The following is a 20,061-nucleotide window of genomic DNA, read 5'->3' as shown; positions in this document are numbered from 1 at the left end:
ACATTATAACAATTTTTTAAAAACCATTCAAGAAAACACTGTGCTTTCTTACTCATGAGGTTTACACCTGTTAGTAATTTCTCCCTCTGCCACATGCTGCTCTGCTTATTTTTAGGTCAACATGTTAAATCTTTTATTTTTTATTTTTTGATACACAGGTTACCTAAAATCATTGGAAGTTCTTAACGCAGCACTTGTGAGCTGATGATGTTCAGCTTCTCTGTGAGATTTCCAAAGTCTATTCGAAAATTTTAGTTTTTGCCCAATAGGAAAAGACATGAGTGAACTATGATACATATCAAGGTAACGGAAGCGCTCCTGTGTAAGCAGCTGGCAGTCAGGCAGCCCCATACAGGGACAGTAAGAAACCACTGACGTACACAGTCGACCCCCTTCCAGCCCTTCCGCGCGGCCTACGGGCCTCCCGTTGTCTGGGCCCTGCCTCCCCCGCCTCCCGCCGTCTTCCCCCGGAGCCGAAGGGAGCCGTTTCGGTCGCTGTGACCGGCTGTCCCGTTCCGAGCCCCAGCCTGCCCCCCGCCCCCACCATCAGTCACTGCTCAGTCACCGCTCAGTCACCCCCGAGGGAAGGCTCCCGGGCCGCTGCGGTTTGGGGGCCCCGGCGCACCAATCCGTCGCAGCCCTCGCTGCCACGTTGTTACAGTTCTCGTCCCCTTGGTTACCCCGTTAGACCTGCAGGCCTGTGAACCCACAAATGTCTTGCTCTGTTTGTTTTGAGGCCTAACAGTGTCTAGCGAACAGGAGATGCTCAAAACAGTCTATGTATAGACTGACCAACCAGGTAACTGAGAAGCCTTTGATGGAACATAAACGTGAGAGGAGCAGAATTCTTCACTGACTTCAATGCTTTCTGCCACGGATCCAATAAATAAACGTTTTTAGAAAACTAACCCTAGGAGGTTACATGATTATATGCAGCCAGTACTGCTCTCCTTTCCCCGCACGACTCTAACTTTTATGAGAGGCAGCAAACCCTGGACCGTCAGCACGGTCTCCGGCCCGCAGATCTGGGCGTCAGAGGGGACACCTGTCCCAAGCTTCCCAGCAGCCCGAGGAACCCGCCGAGCTGCGAAGCCCTCCTGCCACCCGCGGGACTCGTCGCCGCGCCGGCGCCGCCAGCAGAAGCCCGGGAGGCACGTACGCGGCGTCCCGCGTGTCCGGCACGTCCCTGTGGAAGCCCAGGCGGTTGCTGATGAGCATGTTGAAGGCGTGCTTCTGGTACCCCAAGTCTCTCAGCTCCTGGTCGCGCTCATTAAATATCATGCCTGCAGGAGAGGGAAGGCACAGTCGGTGCGTTAGGTCTGCGGGGGTTACCACAATTACTGTTATGTTAGGGGCTTAAGAAAATCCTGACTTTAAATTCTTATAAGCAGATAATAGCCATGTTTCTCAACCCATTTTTGAAAAAGTACATTGAGGTTAAAGGCAGATTTTTATCAGTGCAGCTCAAAAGGCAAGTGTACCTCAACCATAAACGACACCTCACTAATCATAACCTGAAGAATCGGTTCACGAGAAAAACTTCCCTCTGACCAAGAGAAAAGGAACGTGATGATTGTTTTCTGTAACGCAATCTTCACAGAACCCACACAGTCCTCGGCAGGTCCTGTGACGGGCACGTCCGTCTATGAACCCCGCCCGCCCCCAAGAAAAGACTGGAAAACCTTCCCATAACAGTCGTCGGCTGCAGGCTTCACCGCGCCAGCCAACACGGCCCTCCACAGACCCAGTCAGTCACTGCGGTCTGGTGTCCCTGCTGCCGCGTTCCGTCTGACTCTCACCCTGACCGAGGACACGCCCCCTGCTGCGCCCCCTCCCACGTCCACCCGCAGCCCCCCCTCGCAGCGTGACCCCCTTGCAGCACTGCCCAGAGTCCGGTCACAAAACCAACTCCACGGGGCAGTGACAGATGTCAGAGAGAAAAGCAGGGCACCAGTCACATCAGCCGGGGGTGCTGGGTTTTAGGTCACATGGCTTCTTATGACAGGACACCTGCACCCCTTCAGTACCGGTGGCCGTGTGAGTACCCAGGGGCGGGGGGCGGGGTATAGGAGGCAGTGTCCCCCCAGTTTATCTGACCACCTGACCAGAGCACCGCGACCCACTTTGGGAAACACGACCTCTCAATCCACTCTCGACGGGACCTTTCAATTGGAGCACATCCTTCGTTAAACAGGAGAGAACAGAGCTCGCCGAGCGTTTTACAGACGGCTGGAAACTCTGTGACAGCAGACACGCTGGTGTGTTCACAGCAAATAAAATATGAGTCGCCTGATCCGTAGCACCTACACCAGTGCCTTGCACAGATCAGATCCTCAATAAATACTCGATTCAACAAATATCAAAGGACTCATACTGAAAATAATTATTTTCTAATACACATCTCTCGGTGGAAAATTACTCCATATTGAAAAATCATTTTATGTGCATCGCCCAGGTGAATGGACAAGAAAATGTGGTATATATAAACACAGTGGAATAATCAACCGTAAAAACGGGAACCCGGCCACTCCTGGTAACATGAATGAATCCCGAGGGCTTTATGCTGTCCAACAAAGCAGACACAGGCTATAATGCCGTATGGCTCTCACCCATGGGGGGGCCAAAGGAGGTTCTGCGTGCCCACAACTGGAAACCTCCTTTGGCCCCGCCCTGTATGTGGAAGCAGGTTTGTGGGTTGCAGAGGTGGAGGGCGGGGGAGGTGGGTGGGCGGAGCTTGTGAGAAGGTACAGAGCACCAGTTACAAATGCTGGACAGGTGTGCACAGCGTGGAGCCCACAGGTGAGATGCCGTCTCAGCTGTTCGAGAGCTGCTGGGAGAGTGGACCTTAACCCTGTTGAGTGCCAACATCGCTGTGCGTGACGCTGACAGATTTTCCCAGAAGTCCCAGCGTCGCTCCCGGCGGCTCTTATTTCGGTGGCTATCGATGTAAATAACAACGGAATAATTTGTATTTTATGTTTTGTCCTCTTTTTCTGTACCTCGGGTTATGTATTGATATAACTTCTTCTCATGTTGATCCAAATTTTGAATTTTTATGCCTGTTCAAATACTGACATATTAGTTCTGTTATAATTTTTACTTAATTTTAAATGGTCCTTTTAATTTCATTTATCTCTGCAATAATTGTCAACACTCTATGCAGCGTGCATGATAAGGAAGCTTTTGCTAGTGGACGTTTTCATTGCTTCACGGTACAGCGTTAGCATTTTGTTTATAAACTGTTTTCCACTGTCGATATCTATTGAAATATGTGTCTAGTGTGAATGCTGTTTGGGTTCATTTTTTTGTACCTTATGACATTTTCTTTTTTTCTTCAAAAATTTATGCCATATTTGGCATACTTCCTGCTTGTTTGTTATCCATGTTGCTATGTGTGTTTTCCAATTATAATCATAGGTTTTATATTATGCCATATATTACACTTCAAAAGCCATACTGAAGAATTTATTTTTTCTAAAATAATTGTTATAATAAAATAATTTTAATGCAATAAATTTTCTGCTAAATTGCATCAAAGAACATCGCTTACGAAAGAAGAGTGTATTTACTGTATGTTGTGAAATTTTCAGCAATTATGAATAATAATGTTTTTAGAGATATTTTTCATAAACTGCACTTCTCACACGAGGTTTAGCGATCACACGTGGCCCTCAGGGGGTTAAAAATGGGGGGAGGGCCACCAGTTTTCTCCTTCTCTGGCACAAATAAAATTACAGTCAAATTTCAATTAATTAACACACCAGAGAAGCTGTTTTAACTAACTTTATAACTAGAGTCTATCAGAAAAGCTTTAATATTAATTTGTTACTGATAATCTTTCTAAAATGTCCTTAGAGGCTCTCTCCCCTGACACAGAGGCTTCCTCTGCTGGGCAGAAGCTCTTTAGCTTGTAGTTCCATTTGTTTATTTGTCCTCTTGTGTCCCTCGCCTGAGGAGCTACCTCAGAAAAAACACTGCTACGAGCAATGTCCGAGGTTTTACTGCCTGTGTTTCCTTCCAGGATTTTCGTGGTTTTGCATCCAACGTTTGAGTCTTTAGTCAATTCTGAATTTATTCTTGTGTGTGGCGTAAGAGGCGCTCTCGTTTATTTTCTGCATCTATCTGTCCAATTTTCCCAACACCATTTATTGAATAAACCATCTTCAGCCCATTGTGTGTGCTTCCTCTGTCACATATTAACTGACGATAAAGGGTGGGCTCGTCCTGGGCGCTCCATTCCGGCCCACTGATCTGTGCGTCTGTTCCTGACACTCTGGGTAACGGGCCCATTAGAGACATGGTCTGCAAACGTTCCCTCCCATTCTGCAGGCTCTTTTTCTCCTCCTTGGCAGTCTTCTTTGACGTGCAGACATTTTTCATTCTGATGCAATCCAACTTATTTTCTCTTTTGTTTCTTGTACTTTTGGTATCATAGCTAAGAAACCATCGCCAAATCCAAGGTCATGAAGATTTATCCCTATGACTTCTTCTAAGGGTTTCATGATTTTAGCTCTTACACTTAGGTGTGACCTGTTTTAATTTAATTTTTATATATGTTATAAACTCCACTCCTCGGCATGTGGGTAACTGTAACATATAACGTCTTTACTAACAGGCTTAAGCAAGCCCTGTCCAGCTTCTGTGCATCTAGGCAACACAGCTTTGCCCCCTTTCAGGCCCCTCAGAGAGCACATCATCCTCACCACCCTGTAAGCCAATCCCTGAGCTGCTTCCTCCCACCTCCGCTCATCCGTCCTGCATCCCTTCCTCGGGGGCATGCCTCTCAGTCAGCTGACACCTTGCTTCCAGGTGCATCCTCCTTCTGGCTCAAATAAGTTCCAATAAAAATTCTCTACAGGTTTGGACATTTCTCTTTTTTTCCCAAGTATATTTCATTGATTATGTTGTTACAGTAGTTTCAGTTTTTTCCCTTTGTTCCCCTCTGCCCAGTACCCCCCTTCTCTCCAGCAATCCCACACCGCTTAGTTCATGTCCATGGGTCATGCATGTAAGTTCTTTGGCTTCACCCTTTCCTATATTATTCTTAACTTCCTCCTGTCTGTTTTGTACCAACCGGTTATGCTTCTTAGTCCCTGCACCATTTCCCCATTTCCCCCCTCCCCCTCCCAGCTGATAACCCTCCAAATGATCCGCATACCTATGATTCTGTTCCTGTTCTGGTTTGCTTAGTTGGATTTTGTTTTTATTTTTTAGATTCAGTTATTGATAGTTGTGAGTTTGTTGTCATTTTAGTGTTCATAGATTTGATCTTTTCCTTAAATAAGTCCCTTTGACATTTCATATAATAATGGCTTGGTGATGATGAACTCCTTTAGCTTTAGTTTGTCTGGAAAGCACTTTATCTGCCCTTCCATTCTAAATGATAGCTTTGCTGGGTAGAGTAATCTTGGTTGTAAGTCCTTGCTTTTCATCACCTTGAATATTTCTTGCCCGCCCCTTCTTGCCTGCAAAGTTTCTTTTGAGAAATCAGCTGACAGTCTTATAGGCACCCCTTTGTAGGTAACTCTCTGCTTTTCTTTTGCTGCTTTTAAGATTCTCTCTTTATCTTGAACCTTTGGCATTTTAATTATGATGTGTCTTGGTGTGGTCCTCTTTGGGTCTAGCTTGTTTGGGACTTCTGTGCTTCCTGAACTTGTATCTCTATTTCCTTCACCAAATTTGGGAAGTTTTCCTTCATTATTTTCTCACATAAGTTTTCAATTTCTTGCTCTTCCTCTTTTCCTTCTGGCACCCCTATGGTTCGGATGTTGGCACGTTTAAAGTTGTCCCAGAGGTTCCTAAGCCTCTCATTTTTTTCAATTCTTGTTTCCTCCTTCTGCACTAGTTGACTGTTTTTTCCTCTTTGTGCTCCAAATCATTGATTTGAACCCTGGTTTCCTTCCTTTCACCATTGGTTTTGTGTACATTTTCCTTCATTTCATTTAGCATAGCCTTCACTTCTTCCCTTATGCGTTTGCCGTACTCAAGCATATCTGTCAAGCCTGTGAGCATCTTTATCACCAGTGTTTTGAATTCTGCGTCTGTTAGGTTGGCTATCTCCTTGTCGGTTAGTTCTCCCACTGGAACCTTGATCCATTCCCCCTTTTGGGCCATACTTCTCTGTCTCCTCATTCTGACAGGCTCCTGTGTTTGTTTGCCTCTATGTCTTAGGTAGAGCTGTTGCACCTGTTACACTGTAAGGGGCAGAGCCTTGGGGTTTCGTCAGTGCATGGCAACCCGTTTCACCACGTTGTGGCGCTGTATGTGGAGGGGGGTCTGAGAGAGAACAATGCCGCCTGCCCAGCACTCCCCCTTTTCCAAGCACTTCTCCCACTTCCATATGAGACTGGTGCCCCTCTAGCTGCTGCCCTGGCCGTCATTCTCAGAGTGGGTGGGTCTGCGGATGTTCTAGGACCGTGGGGGCCCTTTAAACAAGTGGACTGTGCTGAGACTGGGAGTTTCTGCCTCCACCCCAACCCTCACTGGTCTGCACAGTCAGAAGCAATGAGGCTTGATTTCCTGGGTGCTGGGACCATGAGCTGCGTGATCTGGTCTGGTGCTGGGAGCGCTCCCCAGGTGTCCCTCCCCACTTTTTAAAATCTGTGACTGCGCTTTCGGGCAGCCTGCCGCTGCCACCACCACACCGTGTCCTCTCTGCCCCAGCTATGCCCCTCCTACTTGTCTGGGTGAGTATTTCTTCTTTATATCTTTGTTTGTTGGACTTCCATGCAGCTTGATTTTCTGGAACTTCTGGTTGTCTCCAGTTCTGAGGTAATTGTGTTCCTTCTCAGTTGTGGAGGGAGACGCAGAGTGTCTGTCTAGGCCTCCATCTAGGCCGGCAGTCAGGTTTGGACATTTCTTCATCGACAAATTCCACATTAATTTTTGAGTTGGCTTTTTCATCTCTTCAGCAAAGGCTGTGGGGTTTTGATGAAGTCTGCATTCCATCTGTGGATTGCTCTGCATAGTATTGACATCTTAACAGTACTTATTATTCCAATCCATTAACCTGGTGTGCCTTTCCAAATATTCAGACCTGCTTTTATTTTTTTCAGCACTGATCTGTAGTTTTTGGTGTATAAACCTTGTACATCCTTAAATTTATTCCTAAGTGTTTCATTGTTTTGGACAGTATTGTGTATGGAATTGTCCTCTTAATTTTATTTTCAGACCATTCGTTATTAGTGTACAAAAATACAATTTTTGTGTGTGTGTTGAGCTTATATGTTGCAACTCTGCTGAATTCCTTAACTAGCTGTAACAGTGTGTGTATTCTTGAGGCTCTTTTATAAAGAATTTAGTTGTGCAGCCAAGCAGCCTGGGTTTGGCACTTCAAATTGCTACAGTTCTCTCACTGCTTCTTTCAAAGGCAAATGCAATGTCTGTGCAAAATGATAAACCAAGTTATAAAAGCTTCACCAAAATAACAGCAAATAACAAAAACTAGAACTTTTCCCATTAATGGTCTTAAAATGTCTAAGGAGCTTTCTGAATAAGCTTAGAAAGTATATTTCACGAAATCCAAAGTATGAGCTTCTGTTTCCTCATAATTTTAAAAAGGTTTGACTTCATGTATTAGAATATCATGTCCTAGAAATTGATTTTATTTCTTTGAAACTGTAATCAAGTGAAAAAACAAGTTTTAACATTTCCTTTATATCTGTGAATTTTCAATCTCTCAAAATCTTCTACTAATTACTTATTATTTGATACTTCCAAGACAAGGTCAAATTTTTTTTAAGTTTTAAAGAAAACACATACTAAAATAGTTTGCTAAAACCAGTACTCTAAGATTATAAGAGTCAAACAAATATAGAGTAGATTCTTGCTACCAAATTGAACAGAATATAATTTTTGAAGAAAAGTTTCTATTTCATATTCAGATTTTATAAAATCCTATATTTAATATATTCCAACATCTTAATAATTCTTTTAAGCAGAAATTAAATATAAGTAATCTCAGCTTCTTTCTAAACCATGTGGTTTATGTTGTTTTAATTAACACTGTGCCTTTCACAGTCTGTCAGACTCAGGTTTCAACCGTTTCTCAATACGGGAATGACAGCAGCTTCAGTCCCCCCACAGGTCCCACTTTCCCAGCCACTTAAGTTTCGTTTTCTATTCTGGACCTTACTAGTCTCTCCCAAGTCCTCATAAAATACTGAAGGCAGAGTTGGACATATTAGAATATAATGCCTCTCTAAGTCTGCAAAAATCCTAAGGACTTCAGCTAGCACACAAACGTAAAAAATGACATTTCTAATCCCCTGAGCAACACGATTTGAAGAACAACTAAAATGTAAACTTCCAATGAGTAAATACTTTGACATGCTGGTAGCAACAAGCAAATGCTCTTACCTAATTCAGAAGAGAATTTCACGTTGCCTTTCTCTGCATCTTCAATATGATTACCTTCCACGTCATCCATTTTGTTTGCTTTGAACTGTAATTCTAATCCTCGACTTGGACCTCGCGTGAAACGGGGATAGAATTTTTTGGGGAACGGTCCGTGGGGCCCAGACCCCTTGATGGGCACATTCTTAAGTGGCTGAGTCACTTCACTGAAGTTGAAATAAACAAAAAGCAAAACCGTCCAGGTCGCAGAGGTGAAAAGGCATCCATAACAGAAATATCGAACTGTGACGCTTCCCATTATAGACCTAGCATAGCTGAAGGGCCATCTCAAGTTCCTGAAAGAAAAGGACAGGCACGTCAGACGCTGGAGGGCACCTGTAAATCATCCACCAAGTCCACAGCCACTGTTTCCCAAACCACCGAGGTGCACGTCTGAACTACTGGCTTAGCACACCTGTGCACACCACTGAGGGGAAGAACGTGCGGAAACAGCCAAATTGAAAAAGATAATTCAGCAATTAACACCACAGGCCAACGTGTTAGTGCTCAGAAAACCAAAGGCAGCAAACAGCTGACGATCCGTCTGCCGCGGTCAGGCTGCCGCTCCGCCTGTGCTCCGGGTCGCCTTCGGTTTGGTGGCTGTTCCTCAGATGCCCATTTTTCACGAGAAGAACACCAGTACGGCGTGTTCTGGCAGTTCATCGAAGCCCCCTTCCCAGTGTAAAATCACGGGACTCCTGTAACCTGAGGAGCTTGAGGTCTGTTATTAAAAATAAGCAACTTAAAAAAAGAAAGTTCTTTCTAATCAAAGATTAAACCTACCCTTATGCCTACTACGGGTTAAACAGTTACATTTTAAACTTATAATTGAAAGAGTTCAAATTCTACCCTCCTCCTCCGTCTGAAGCCCTGTGAACCACGCAGCACTGCAGTGCCCCCTGAGCTTTCTGACAACATCCGGTCGTCACCGAGGCCCCCGCAGCTGCCCGAGTCCTTTGTGAAGACGCCTACGTGCACACAGAACAGGCCCCCAGAGCTCCGAGGCTGGGAACACCTAATAAGCCATGTATACACGGAAGAAACCCACAAAGCAATACTGAACATTGCTTATTTCTACAGTGTGAAGTAAGTTTTAAAATGCTCGTACCACCCCCCTCAGAATCAGGACGGAGCAGGTCAGCGCCGGGTGGTCTCCCTCCGGAGGCGCAGCTGTTTGTGCGCTGTGCCATGAGCCTGGAAGACGATGGCAGGTCGGCCACTCGGTCTCCTGTCTACCAAGCAAGTGGTTATTTTACTGCATGTCAATTCAAAAGCTTCAAAAGCAAACAAAACCTACAGCAGCTCCCGCCCAAGGAGCAGCGGCGGAGCGGAGGAAGGCCGGGCACCCGCTGAGCGCCGCCCGTCAGCTGTCAGCACTCCCAAATGAAAACGGGGTGCGCCAGAGCACCTGCTTTGTGACACGTGACGCGAGGAGAATGGAGCCACCAGGGCACATGAGACAGAAAGTTGCAAATTGGCCACTTTGCAACAAAAATGTAAATACAAAGTAGAGACATTTAGGTGAAACGTTACATTTTAACTAAAACAGACAATATAACTTCCTAAAATATTCACCTGAGGGTAGGCAAAAAACAAGCAAAAATCATAAAGACAAGCTCAAAGAGATTATAAAAATCGTAACGCAGACACTAAGCTGAAACCACCGTTTAAAAAAACAAATTCATCACGAACAAACTGTATTTACTTTAGGAATACAAGGCTGATTCAATATCTAAAAACCTATTGCTGTTATCCACTACCTTAAAATATTAAAGGAAAAACATATAATTTTTTCAGTGGAGATAAAGAGTTTATTAAAATTCAACACCTGCCCTGTCCAGGTAGCTCAGCTGGTTAAGCTTCGTCCTGCTCTGCCAAGGCCGTGGGTCTGCTCCCGGTCAGGGCACATCCAAGAATCAGCCGATGAGTGTACAATGTACAGATAAGTGGGACAACAAATCAATGTTTTTCTCGCTCTCTGAAATCAATAAATAGCCCTGGCTGGTGTGGCTCAGTGGACAGAGTGTTGGCCTGCGAACCAAAAGGTTGCTGGTTCGGTTCCCAGTCAGGGCACATGCCTGCATCGCCCCAGTTAGGGGCTGTGCAAGAGGCAACCACACATGGATGTTTCTCTCTCTCTCTCTCTTTCTTCCTCCCTCCCCCTCTCTCTAAAAATAAATAAAATCTTTTTTTTAAGTCTTAAAAATCTTTTTTTTTAATTCAACACTCAATTCTTAGCAAACTAGGAGTAGAGAAATTCTTAAGCTGACAAAGAACATCTCCAAAAACTTTAGAGCAAAAATGATACTCAATGGTAAAATGATAAAATCATTTTCTTTGAAAGCAGGAACAAGATCGGGCTGCCACATCACACTTGTATCACACATACTATCACAAACGTAATATCGGAGGGTATCATTCCAAAATACTGGACTCCCTAGAGTGTTCACTAAAAACACTGGCTCCTAGCGCTCTGTGCCTAACAGGCTGAAGCAGAACTTGCAGCTGTACGACGGGGCGTCCACAGCTTTAACAGATTTCCCGGCAAGTGCAGACGCACAGCCAGCTGCGGGAGCCGACGGGACGGACCAGGTGATGTTCCGGTCCCCTCCTGTCATGCGCTGGCTACGCAGCACTGGAGCAGTTAGCCCACCTTCACAGCCTCGGTCGCATCAACTGTGTGCCACTTAACAATGTGTCTACTTTAACCGGATACTTGTAACGAAGTAAGATACTTAGAACAACATGAGACAGTGCATACAGAGCCTCACACACACACACAGATTAGCACGCACGTGAAATGCTCATCTCTGCTGTGTGGTCACTGCCGTCCCCGCACTCAGCCCAGTGGACGGCACACAGACCAACAGCGTAAGAGGACACAGTAGGACTTCAGCGGACGCCGGCTTTTCCCTCCTTTTCATGAGGTCTACGTGACTCCCTCCTGTGAAGGGTGTGCGGGCCGTCTGTCCCCTGGAGGATAAGTCTGAAGGTCACGTGGCGCCACCTCTCTGACCACGGCTCGCGTGACTCTGCGCCCCTTTCATACTGTCCCTCTCACCGGTCCCCCTAGGAGTCACCAGCCACGTCAGTCACAGCCCCACCGAGGAATCAGGCACCGGCTCTCCCCTCGGCCCAGGATACCTGCGTCCCAGTCACCTTCTCCTCCGCGGCACCTTGGCTCAGAGAGCGCCTTCTCGATACGGCTCTCTGCAGACCACCTTCTTTGAAACCGCAACTCGGCCACCGGACGCCAGCACTTCTGCTGTCCCTCCTCCGCGCAGCCTGCCACCTGCGTACGTGCGAGCGACACCGCCCCTCGGCCCCGCCACTTACCGCCCCCTGCGAGACTGTAAACTTCATCAGAAGTTTCCTGCAGTATCCCCTGGGCTTACAGCAAAACCTGGCACGCAGCAGACACTTAATAAACTCTTGTTGAAATTCATGAAAGAATAATCCCTGTGATACGGCTATCAGCGTGCTTGCAAAATGCTGAGCATTTCTGAACAAATGTATTACGATCCTGCCTGAGCCAAGCAGGACCTTGCAGCCACGCAGGGAGACCAGGACGACCTTACTTCAGCGGCCGCAGGAAACGCAGGTCGTGCAAGAGCCAGATTCGTTATTAGAAGAGGCTCCGAAAACTAGACGCCCTCCTGCCCGGGCTCACCGAGCAAGGGCTCTGTGATGAGGACAGACTACCCCTCCCCCATGCCCACCGGCTGCCCGAGGGCGAAGTGGGGCCCCGCCTCCCCGCACCTGCACCCGCAGACCGCAGCCAACTCCCCGCAGACCCCCCGCAGCTCACGCGGCTCAGCCTCGTTTCCTGAGCTGTGCGGGGTCGTCCGCTCTCGGAAGCCCTACCAGGTAAATACTATTTTCCTCCAGCCACATGAAGAAATCCTTTTTTTAAAAATGTGTGTTGATTTTAGTGAGAGATGAAGGGAGAGGGGGAGAGAGAGACAGGATGCTGGGGAGGAACACCGACTGGCTGCCTCCTGGGCGCGCCCCGAAGGGGGACTGGACCCGCGGCCCCGGCGGTGCCCTGACTGGGAACTGAACCCGTGACCTCCTGGTGCTCGAGACAACGCTCCAGCCACGCAGCCTTGGCCAGGCATGTTATGAAATTCTTTAGAGAACATTCTTTATGTTGCAAGTCATTATACTAAATTAAGGAACTTCTTAAAAACAGGAATTTGTAAAATCTTGTCATTTACATTATTAACCCCAACACTCATCAGAAACAACGAAGACTCTCAGTTTTTAGACAGGTCAAGAAGGTAACACCCAAATACAAAGAAGTGCAAAGCAATCAGGTGCAGGTTATGTGGTAGTAAGTTCCCAACTGCCGAAGAAATTAAAACCTCGCAACAAAAATCCAACACTGAACATGCCCTCCAGCCCGCACTAGCGAACGATGGACCCGGCATCTGCGCGACAGCCTCCCTGTGACGTGCCGCAGGCCGCCCCGTCCCCAGGCGGTCACCGAGGGCCTCGACACCCCGGCCGCGAGCCTTTCAAGGTTAGTGAACAGCAGAGAGCCAGTGAACAGGTTCCTTCAGCCATAGACGCGGCTGATGAAGCCAACCTCCGCAGTCAGCTACCGCTGCCATGTACGTTTCAAAAGGCAAACGAACACAGGCCGGCCCGCCACGTGCCCGGAGCCCCAGCGACACCGGGTTGTGTGGCCGACGCCCCCCTACAGCCGCGGCCGGGGGCTGTCCGGAACAGCCGAGGCGGGGGCGGGGGCCGCAGGCGCACAGGGAAAGGCAGGCTGGCGCGGCGTGCCCGCCAGAACGACAGCGCAGGCCCGAGTGGGCAGGCGGAGGAGCGGTCCTGCAGTCCCGGCACCGGCGCGCTGTGGGTGGGAGCAAGCGGCGGCACTCGGTCCTGGCCAGGCACAGCCGGGGACAGAGTCCCTTCCCGACCCGCCAGCTGGGGGCCCCTATGAGCGGTGCGCGCAGGACGGGCCTACCTCAGGACCAAGCTTCCTCCTGCCGGCAGCTACCAGCGGGACACAGAAAACGCGCTGCGGCCGCTCTGGTGACCGAGGTGTAAAATCGCAGGCGGCCTCCATCAGTTTAAACCCCAGCGTCCTTATCAGATTAGCGGGAGGGGTCTTTCTCAACAGCACAGCGGTCTGAGCTGAGAGGGCCCATTCTGGGGTGCTCTTCACCGCCAGCCTTTAGGAACAAGGAACGCAGCTCACACCAGGAACTAAGTCAAAGCAGCCGAACCGCGTGAAGTTCACGAGGACAGCTGCTGTCATGCGGTGTCACGGTGCTGCCACTCGTCCATTACCCTCCAGTAGCCTAGGAAGTGCGTGTGCTGACCAGCCCAGCGGGTTCCGTCCCCGAGTCACTTACAGTCCTGAAGGCGGGCCGGTCCGTGAACACGGCAGGGGCTCCGTGTGCCGACGCCGGGCCGGTGCCGGGGTCTGTGCTGTGAGCCCCGCTCTCAGGCTGAGACATCGGGAACACAGCTGACCGGAGAGTTAAGCCTTAGAGCCGCCTGAAGTCTCACCACTGCTAACGTCTTGCTGTAAACGCTCCTTGTTTCTCATCTCCCTACACCAGCTACAAACTAGGGCGCTTACGAACACATTTGGGGGGTTCAGTACGTCAGGGCTTTGAATCTCGGAAGCAAGTGGCGACTTTAGCGCACTGAAAGGAAGGGGTGTTTTAATTCTATCAATCTGTCAAAAATTTAAGAATAAAATTTGAACGATGAACAGATGTCGTACAAGCCCTATCAGAAACCCCGCTTTTCTTCTATGAACCGTCATCTGGAGCGGAATCCGGCCTCCTGCTGCCTGTCTTCTGTCACCACCAGACTAACAGGACAGTCCTGTGCACCCGAACAGGACAGCTCTCGCTTCTTTCGTACGAAGTGATTTCCGTAGCATCTACTGAGGTTTAAGGGTTCACAGCGCAGTCCAGTAATTCCCGCCCTGTTCCCGTCAGGGCGCACCCCATTCCCGTCTGTCAAGCAGCAAGCATTTCCCTAAGATCAGGCAGGTTCGGATGGGAACCCGGCCATCTGAGAGCAAACACTGACTCACCCCAGCGTCCTGCCCAGCGTCTCTGGGAAATCACCAGGTGACGACAGCACATTACCCCCCTCATTCCTGCCGCCCCTGTGCGCCACCTAATTACAGGTGAGAGGCGGCCGAGCGGGGAAGGGCCAGAGCAAATCCCAGGCGTCCCAGCTCCCTGGGAAGGACCCTGACGTCCCTGATGTTTACGAACCTCCTCTAAGAAGACCTAAGGACGAGGTCAACACCACAGCGTCTCTGTTCTCATCTCAAATGCACAGGAGAAGCGCGCGGTGACGCTGCCGGGAGAAAAGCAGCAGCATCAAGGGGACGCCGGAAAGGACACTGAGAGGACGGGCACGGGACAGAGCGCCCGTGACCCGCTGTCCCCCCAGGGAACGCGCTTGCTGCTTCTGCCTCGGTCCCAGTCCCAGTGCAGCAGCTCACGCGCGTCGGCACGGGTGATAAGCCCCAGGTGGCGGCAGCCACGCGGACAAACGAGGGCAGAGGGGGAATGCAGGCGTGTCCCCCAGGTACAGAAATGTGCGTCCCAGAGCTGATCAGCCATGAAAGGAGCCCTAGTAACCACTTCTGGCCCCAACGCCGTGGAAACGATGATCTCCTGTCCTCCTGCTCCTCATAAAAAGGGGGTTACACCCAAAGGACATCCACAGCCTGACCCCCTAGGGGGAACAGGATTAGCAGCCCTCCCGTCATCTCACCCCCACCTGCTGCCTCCCCCTTCCTGGGGCCTTCCCTGCATCCCCTCCTTAATTCCAAATGCATAAAAGAAGCTGCAGACTCATTTACTCTTTTTTTTCAGATTTTATTTATTTCTAGAGAGAGGGACAGGGAGGGAGAGAGAGGGAGAGAAACATCGATGGGTTTCCTCTCACACGCACCCGGACAGGGGCAGAAACCGACCACCCAGGCCTGTGCCCTGACTGGGAATCGAACCGGCAACCTTTCTCTTTGTGAGATGACACCCAATGCACTGAGCCACTCCGCTCAGGGCTGTAGAGAATTTTTGAGAATTTACTTGGGCCACACTAACAACATATGCTGGGGGTCTCAGATGCTCCCAAGAGTACCAGTTCCATGGGTCCTCTCGTTCCCCTGAAGTTAAGGAGGGAACAGGGACAGTACAGGAGGGCGGGGGAAAGCCAGGCCTGGGGGGACGGGGCCACAGGACAGCTGGGATGACTTGTTCTTGCGGGTGGTTAAGTCTCAGTCTGAAAGGGTGGTTTGTGCACCGGGACGATGGGTGATTTCTGCTTAGTGGCCCACTCCCATCCTCAGAACAAGCAGAGCTGGACAAACTGAAGACTCACGACCCCTCTGGACCCACCGGAGAACCACGTGACGGGGCGCACTGCAGGGACACAGCTGAGACCTGCGTCCCTGGCGCAGAAGCCTCTGGAGCCACGCACGGCGCTGGAGGCTGGGTGTGAGCTGGCAGGAGAGTTAGAAACTGCAGGGGTGCAGTCTGGGGGGGTGGGGCCCTGCTGTAGGCTCTGCCTCCAGGAACCCCACCAGGTCCTCGAGGTGAAGGTGGGGTCATTAGTCAGCATTTAGTAAGGCATGAGGGTCGTTAAGAGCCGCCTGCAAATGTGAAGAGTCTGGTAGTTCCTCAAGTTCAACATAAGTTTGCCATGTGACCTAGCCATTCCTACCCCCAAGGACAGAGACTCAAACATACATGTCAACACAAACTGACAGCAATGTTACTCACAGCAGCCAAGGGGGGGGACCCCTGCATGCATCCACGGATCAACCCGATGCAGCTACGCAACCAAGTGTCCTCCAGCCACATCGAGGGACAAGGTCCCCTCAGTGCCACACGTGGGCAGGCCTGGATCTGAGTAAGTGAGCCAGGGGCCACGGGCAGGTCCTGCCTGACCCCCCTTCTGTGAGGCCTCCAGGGCAGGCGGATTCACGAGGGGGGTGGGGACGGAGGTGGGCCGTGACTGCCTCACGGCTACAGTTTATCCGGGGCGATGAAAAGCACGCAAGTGCCCTGGCGGGTGCGGCTCAGCGGACTGCGTGCGGCCTGGGAGCCCAGAGGTCGCCGGTTCGATTCCCGGTCAGGACACACGCCCGGGCTGCGGGCCGGGTCCCCAGTGGGGGCGCAGGAGAGGCCACCACACGTGGATGTGTCTCTCCCTCTCTGTCTCCCTCCCTCCCCCTCTCTCTAAAAATAAATCTTTTTTTTTTAATTTAAGAAGAACCCAAGCTGCCAGGCACACCACAGGCGCGTCCACAGAAGCGTGAGAAGCCGGGGGCCGGGCGTCTGTCCCGCCGTCGCTGACCCCAGCACCCGCGGCTGCTAGAGAAAAGGGAGGGGCTGCGTGGAGGACACGAGGTCTGGTCTACCACGGCGGCTTGGGGCGCGGGCGCAGCACCCCGGCCTTTTGCGGGTGCCCGGGCGCCGGGCGGCCTGTTCCGTTATCGCTTCGTTTTGCGTTTGGGGCGCCGAGGACCCCGCTGCGTCCGCCGCGGAGGGAACCAGCGGCGCGGGACTGTCGGGGTCGTCGTCCTCCCAGCGGCGCCGACGTCACGGCGCGGGCAACGAAAAGGGGACCTTAGGTCCCACGCCACGCGCGGGCCGGCCGAACTCCCGATTGGCACCAAGGCAGTTGTGAAAAATTTATTATTTTTTTTGGTGAGACGCGGAGGGGCGCGTCCGGGAGGGGGCGCGGTAGCCGGCCCGTGGGTTCTGCTTGGAATTTCCCGCAACCCACCACCCCCCCCCCCCGCCGCCCAGCGGGGCTCCCCCCTCCCACGCCCCCGGCGGCCCGACCCGCGGCCCCGCCGCCCAGCACGAGCGCCACCGGAAGTCCCTCGGGGCGGCGCCAGGTCCCCGGCGCCTGCTCGGTCCGCACCCGCGCCCGGAGACCCGCGCTCGGCTTCGCGAACGCGGCGCCCGACCGGCGGTACCGCGCGCGGCGGGGCCGCAGCCTCCAGCCCCCGGGGCCCTGGCGCCGGCCGCGCACCCCGGGCGCCGAGCGGGGACGGTGGCCGCGCGGGGTCAGACGCCGCCGCTGCTGCCGCCCGGCCGCGCGCTACTCACCCCCACGCCGGCAGCGCAGCGTCCCGGCCTGCAGGGGCCCGCGCCGTGGCATCTTCCCGCCCGCCCAGCCCAGGTCCCGGCCGCACTGGCCGCAGCGGGCGGAGCCGGCCTCCCGGGAGCAAGCGCAGCGCCGGGCGCGGTGGCTGTCGCGCGCTCGCCCAGACCCGGGGCGCTCGCCCACGGCCCCTGCCGCTGCCTCGGCTCGCGGCCACGTGACGGAGGCCCCGCCCCCGCGCGCCGCGGTGACGTCACGGTCCGCAGGTGCGCGCTGCGCCCGACGTGGCCGTGGGCCGCGGTCTGTGCCGGGCGCCGCGCGGGCTTCTTTCTCTTACGAAAGCCCCCGCCAGCCGCGGATGCCGCAAGCGGCCGAGAAGGCGCCCGGCGTCACTGCCGCTCAACGAGACGCGGGTTGAAGCGGGAAGGTTGTGCCGCGACCGCAAACGACACCGAAAGGCCCCTCGCGGAGCGGCTCTGTGGCTCAGCCCCGCGCCCCCGGGGCCGGGCTGCTGGGCTCGCGCGCGGGCTGCGCTCGGCCGGACGGGACGCGCGCCTGGAACGGGAATCTCGGACAAAGAATAAGTTGTCCTCTGAGTAAGTCCCACGGGACGGACGCACCCCGAAGTGTCACTGTTCATCCGGACCTCAGCTGTAACCGGCGTCCTGTATTCCTATCCGCAGTCGTGCAGCCGGAGCCTCGGACAGATTCTCACCGTCCTGTCCTCGCCTGTGAAGTGGGGGTGGTGATGATAACGACGGGACTTAGACGGTTGCGTGCGTGGACTGACGGCCGGTGCAGAGCGTGCCTCCCGGGGGCTCCGCGAGGGTTACCGCGTGGCTGCGTCGCGCGGGGGTGTGGGGGCGCGTTCCTAGGAGCGCGCTTTCTTACAAACTCCGGGCTTAATCGGAGGCTTGTCTGAGCATCTCAGGTACCAAAAACGGGGTCCGGTGAAAAGCCTCGGGCAGGTGAGCCGATATTTCTAGCTCCAGCATACGGGTCAGAATTTTACGTTTCCACACGAAAACGAAAGTTGGCCAGCTATAGGCGAGTCTGGATTTCCTTCCGATCCCGCGGACCAGTTGATCCTGATTTGTGTCCTCTTCCAGGGTCCGCTGAAACGGCGTTCGAGAGGAAGGGGCTTGCTACACTTCTGCAGCTTCTCCGTGTCACCTAAGGACTGAACCAAATTATCCCAAAAGGAAGACTCCCTGTTAGGCCCAGGGCTCTAAGAAAACGAACATTTGTTTCTTTCCACAAGGATATTTACAACATTCTCTTTGGGGCTTAATTTAAAATGAGTCTCAAGTTTCTAAACGAGGACAAAGGTGTTACTACCAGATGCTCTGTATTTCTACGACTCTTAATTTCCTTTTTCCTGTGCCACAGAATTTCTATTTTGTGTTTTACCCGTAATTTTAATAGCGTCCTGGGTTCGTTATAATCAATCTTTTATTACTTTCTAGAAGCAAGTAAGGCATAAATGTGGGCCAGGCATATGATGATCCGATGATAATGATAAAGAATATCATGCTACTAGGTTGACCCTTTGAAGGCCCAGTCAAGGTACCCTGGCCGTCTGTAATGTATGAGCACAGGGTTCTCCCATGTCTTTCTGGCAACAGATTTTAATAAGTATTTTGCTAAACACGTGGGTAGAAAGACATTGTAAACTGGTTACTTTTTTCTTTATACTGTGTATACTACATATACAAGTTGATGTAGTGTATACAATATACTATACAACAAGGCGCACCCCAGCCCCTGGATGCTCCCCAACATCCTGGCCCAGGATGATCACTCCATCGTCGATTGGATGAGCACGATACACAAGTCGAGTTGTTTCTTGCTGTACAAACCAGCTTATGTCTCCCCCAGCATAGGCTATACGTGGTGGTCCTAACCTATCCTGAGGCTCCCCTACTCCGTTTTACTCCTTTCAATGTGTTCCTTCACTTATTTCTTACTCTCTCTCTTTGTAAATTAAATACGTTTCACTTTCCTTGCCACCTGCGCCGGGGTCAATGCAACGGCTGTCCCCCTAACCTGAAGGGCGTCCGTTAGACATCTGGGCATGGGCTCACACTGGATAGATTTGGGACCTCGCTACCTTTTCCCCGGTCCCAGCTAAACAGTTCCCGGGGCAGTTAGGACACAGCTTAGCAGGGCAGGCAATCCGGGAAGTGCCAGGAGAGCTGTAGGCCAGAGCCACAGGAGGGGACAGACACGAAAACACCTAAGTCAGAAGCAGGGAAGGAGGACTCTCTCCAACGGACAGAGGGCAGACAGGAACCAATGGGAGCTGGATCCGGACACCCAGGCAAGGGGACTGGACGTCAGGAACACAGCTAAGCAAGGCGTCGATGCCGGAGCCCACACTGGCAGCAAGAAAGGAGTCTGATTAGATTGAACCCGAGTGCGTATTACCAACCAGGGCTCTCTGAACGTCTTTCTGAGAAGATCGCGGGGCCAGGTCACCTGTGTGGGGTAGGAATAGAGTTGGCAAAGGCTCCAAGAGTGGACAGTCCCTATGGCCCACCGGGGCCAAGTGAGTTTGGCAAACAGTCA

At 51.7% G+C, this 20,061-nt stretch overlaps 1 protein-coding gene across 1 annotated transcript in view; it reads right to left on the bottom strand.

Moving 5' to 3' along the window:
• The window catches only part of GALNT11 (polypeptide N-acetylgalactosaminyltransferase 11), a 32,821-nt gene extending 15,130 nt beyond the window's left edge, over positions 1-17,691 (bottom strand). The window contains exons 1-3 of the mRNA XM_090287717.1: positions 17,499-17,691; positions 8,359-8,690; positions 1,160-1,283 (exon numbers count right to left, since the gene is read on the bottom strand). Coding sequence (XP_090143843.1) covers positions 1,160-1,283; positions 8,359-8,653 — 419 coding nt within the window. The 5' untranslated portion in view covers positions 8,654-8,690; positions 17,499-17,691. The remainder of the gene's footprint in view (positions 1-1,159; positions 1,284-8,358; positions 8,691-17,498) is intronic.
• Positions 17,692-20,061: the final 2,370 nt, after the last annotated feature.

Source organism: Furipterus horrens, unplaced genomic scaffold (assembly GCF_987537825.1).
Source record: "Furipterus horrens unplaced genomic scaffold, mFurHor1.1.pri manual_scaffold_9, whole genome shotgun sequence".
Taxonomy (NCBI): Eukaryota; Metazoa; Chordata; class Mammalia; order Chiroptera; family Furipteridae; genus Furipterus; species Furipterus horrens.
The sequence above is the reverse complement of the archived record's forward strand: the minus strand, read 5'-3'. Positions and strand labels throughout refer to the sequence as shown.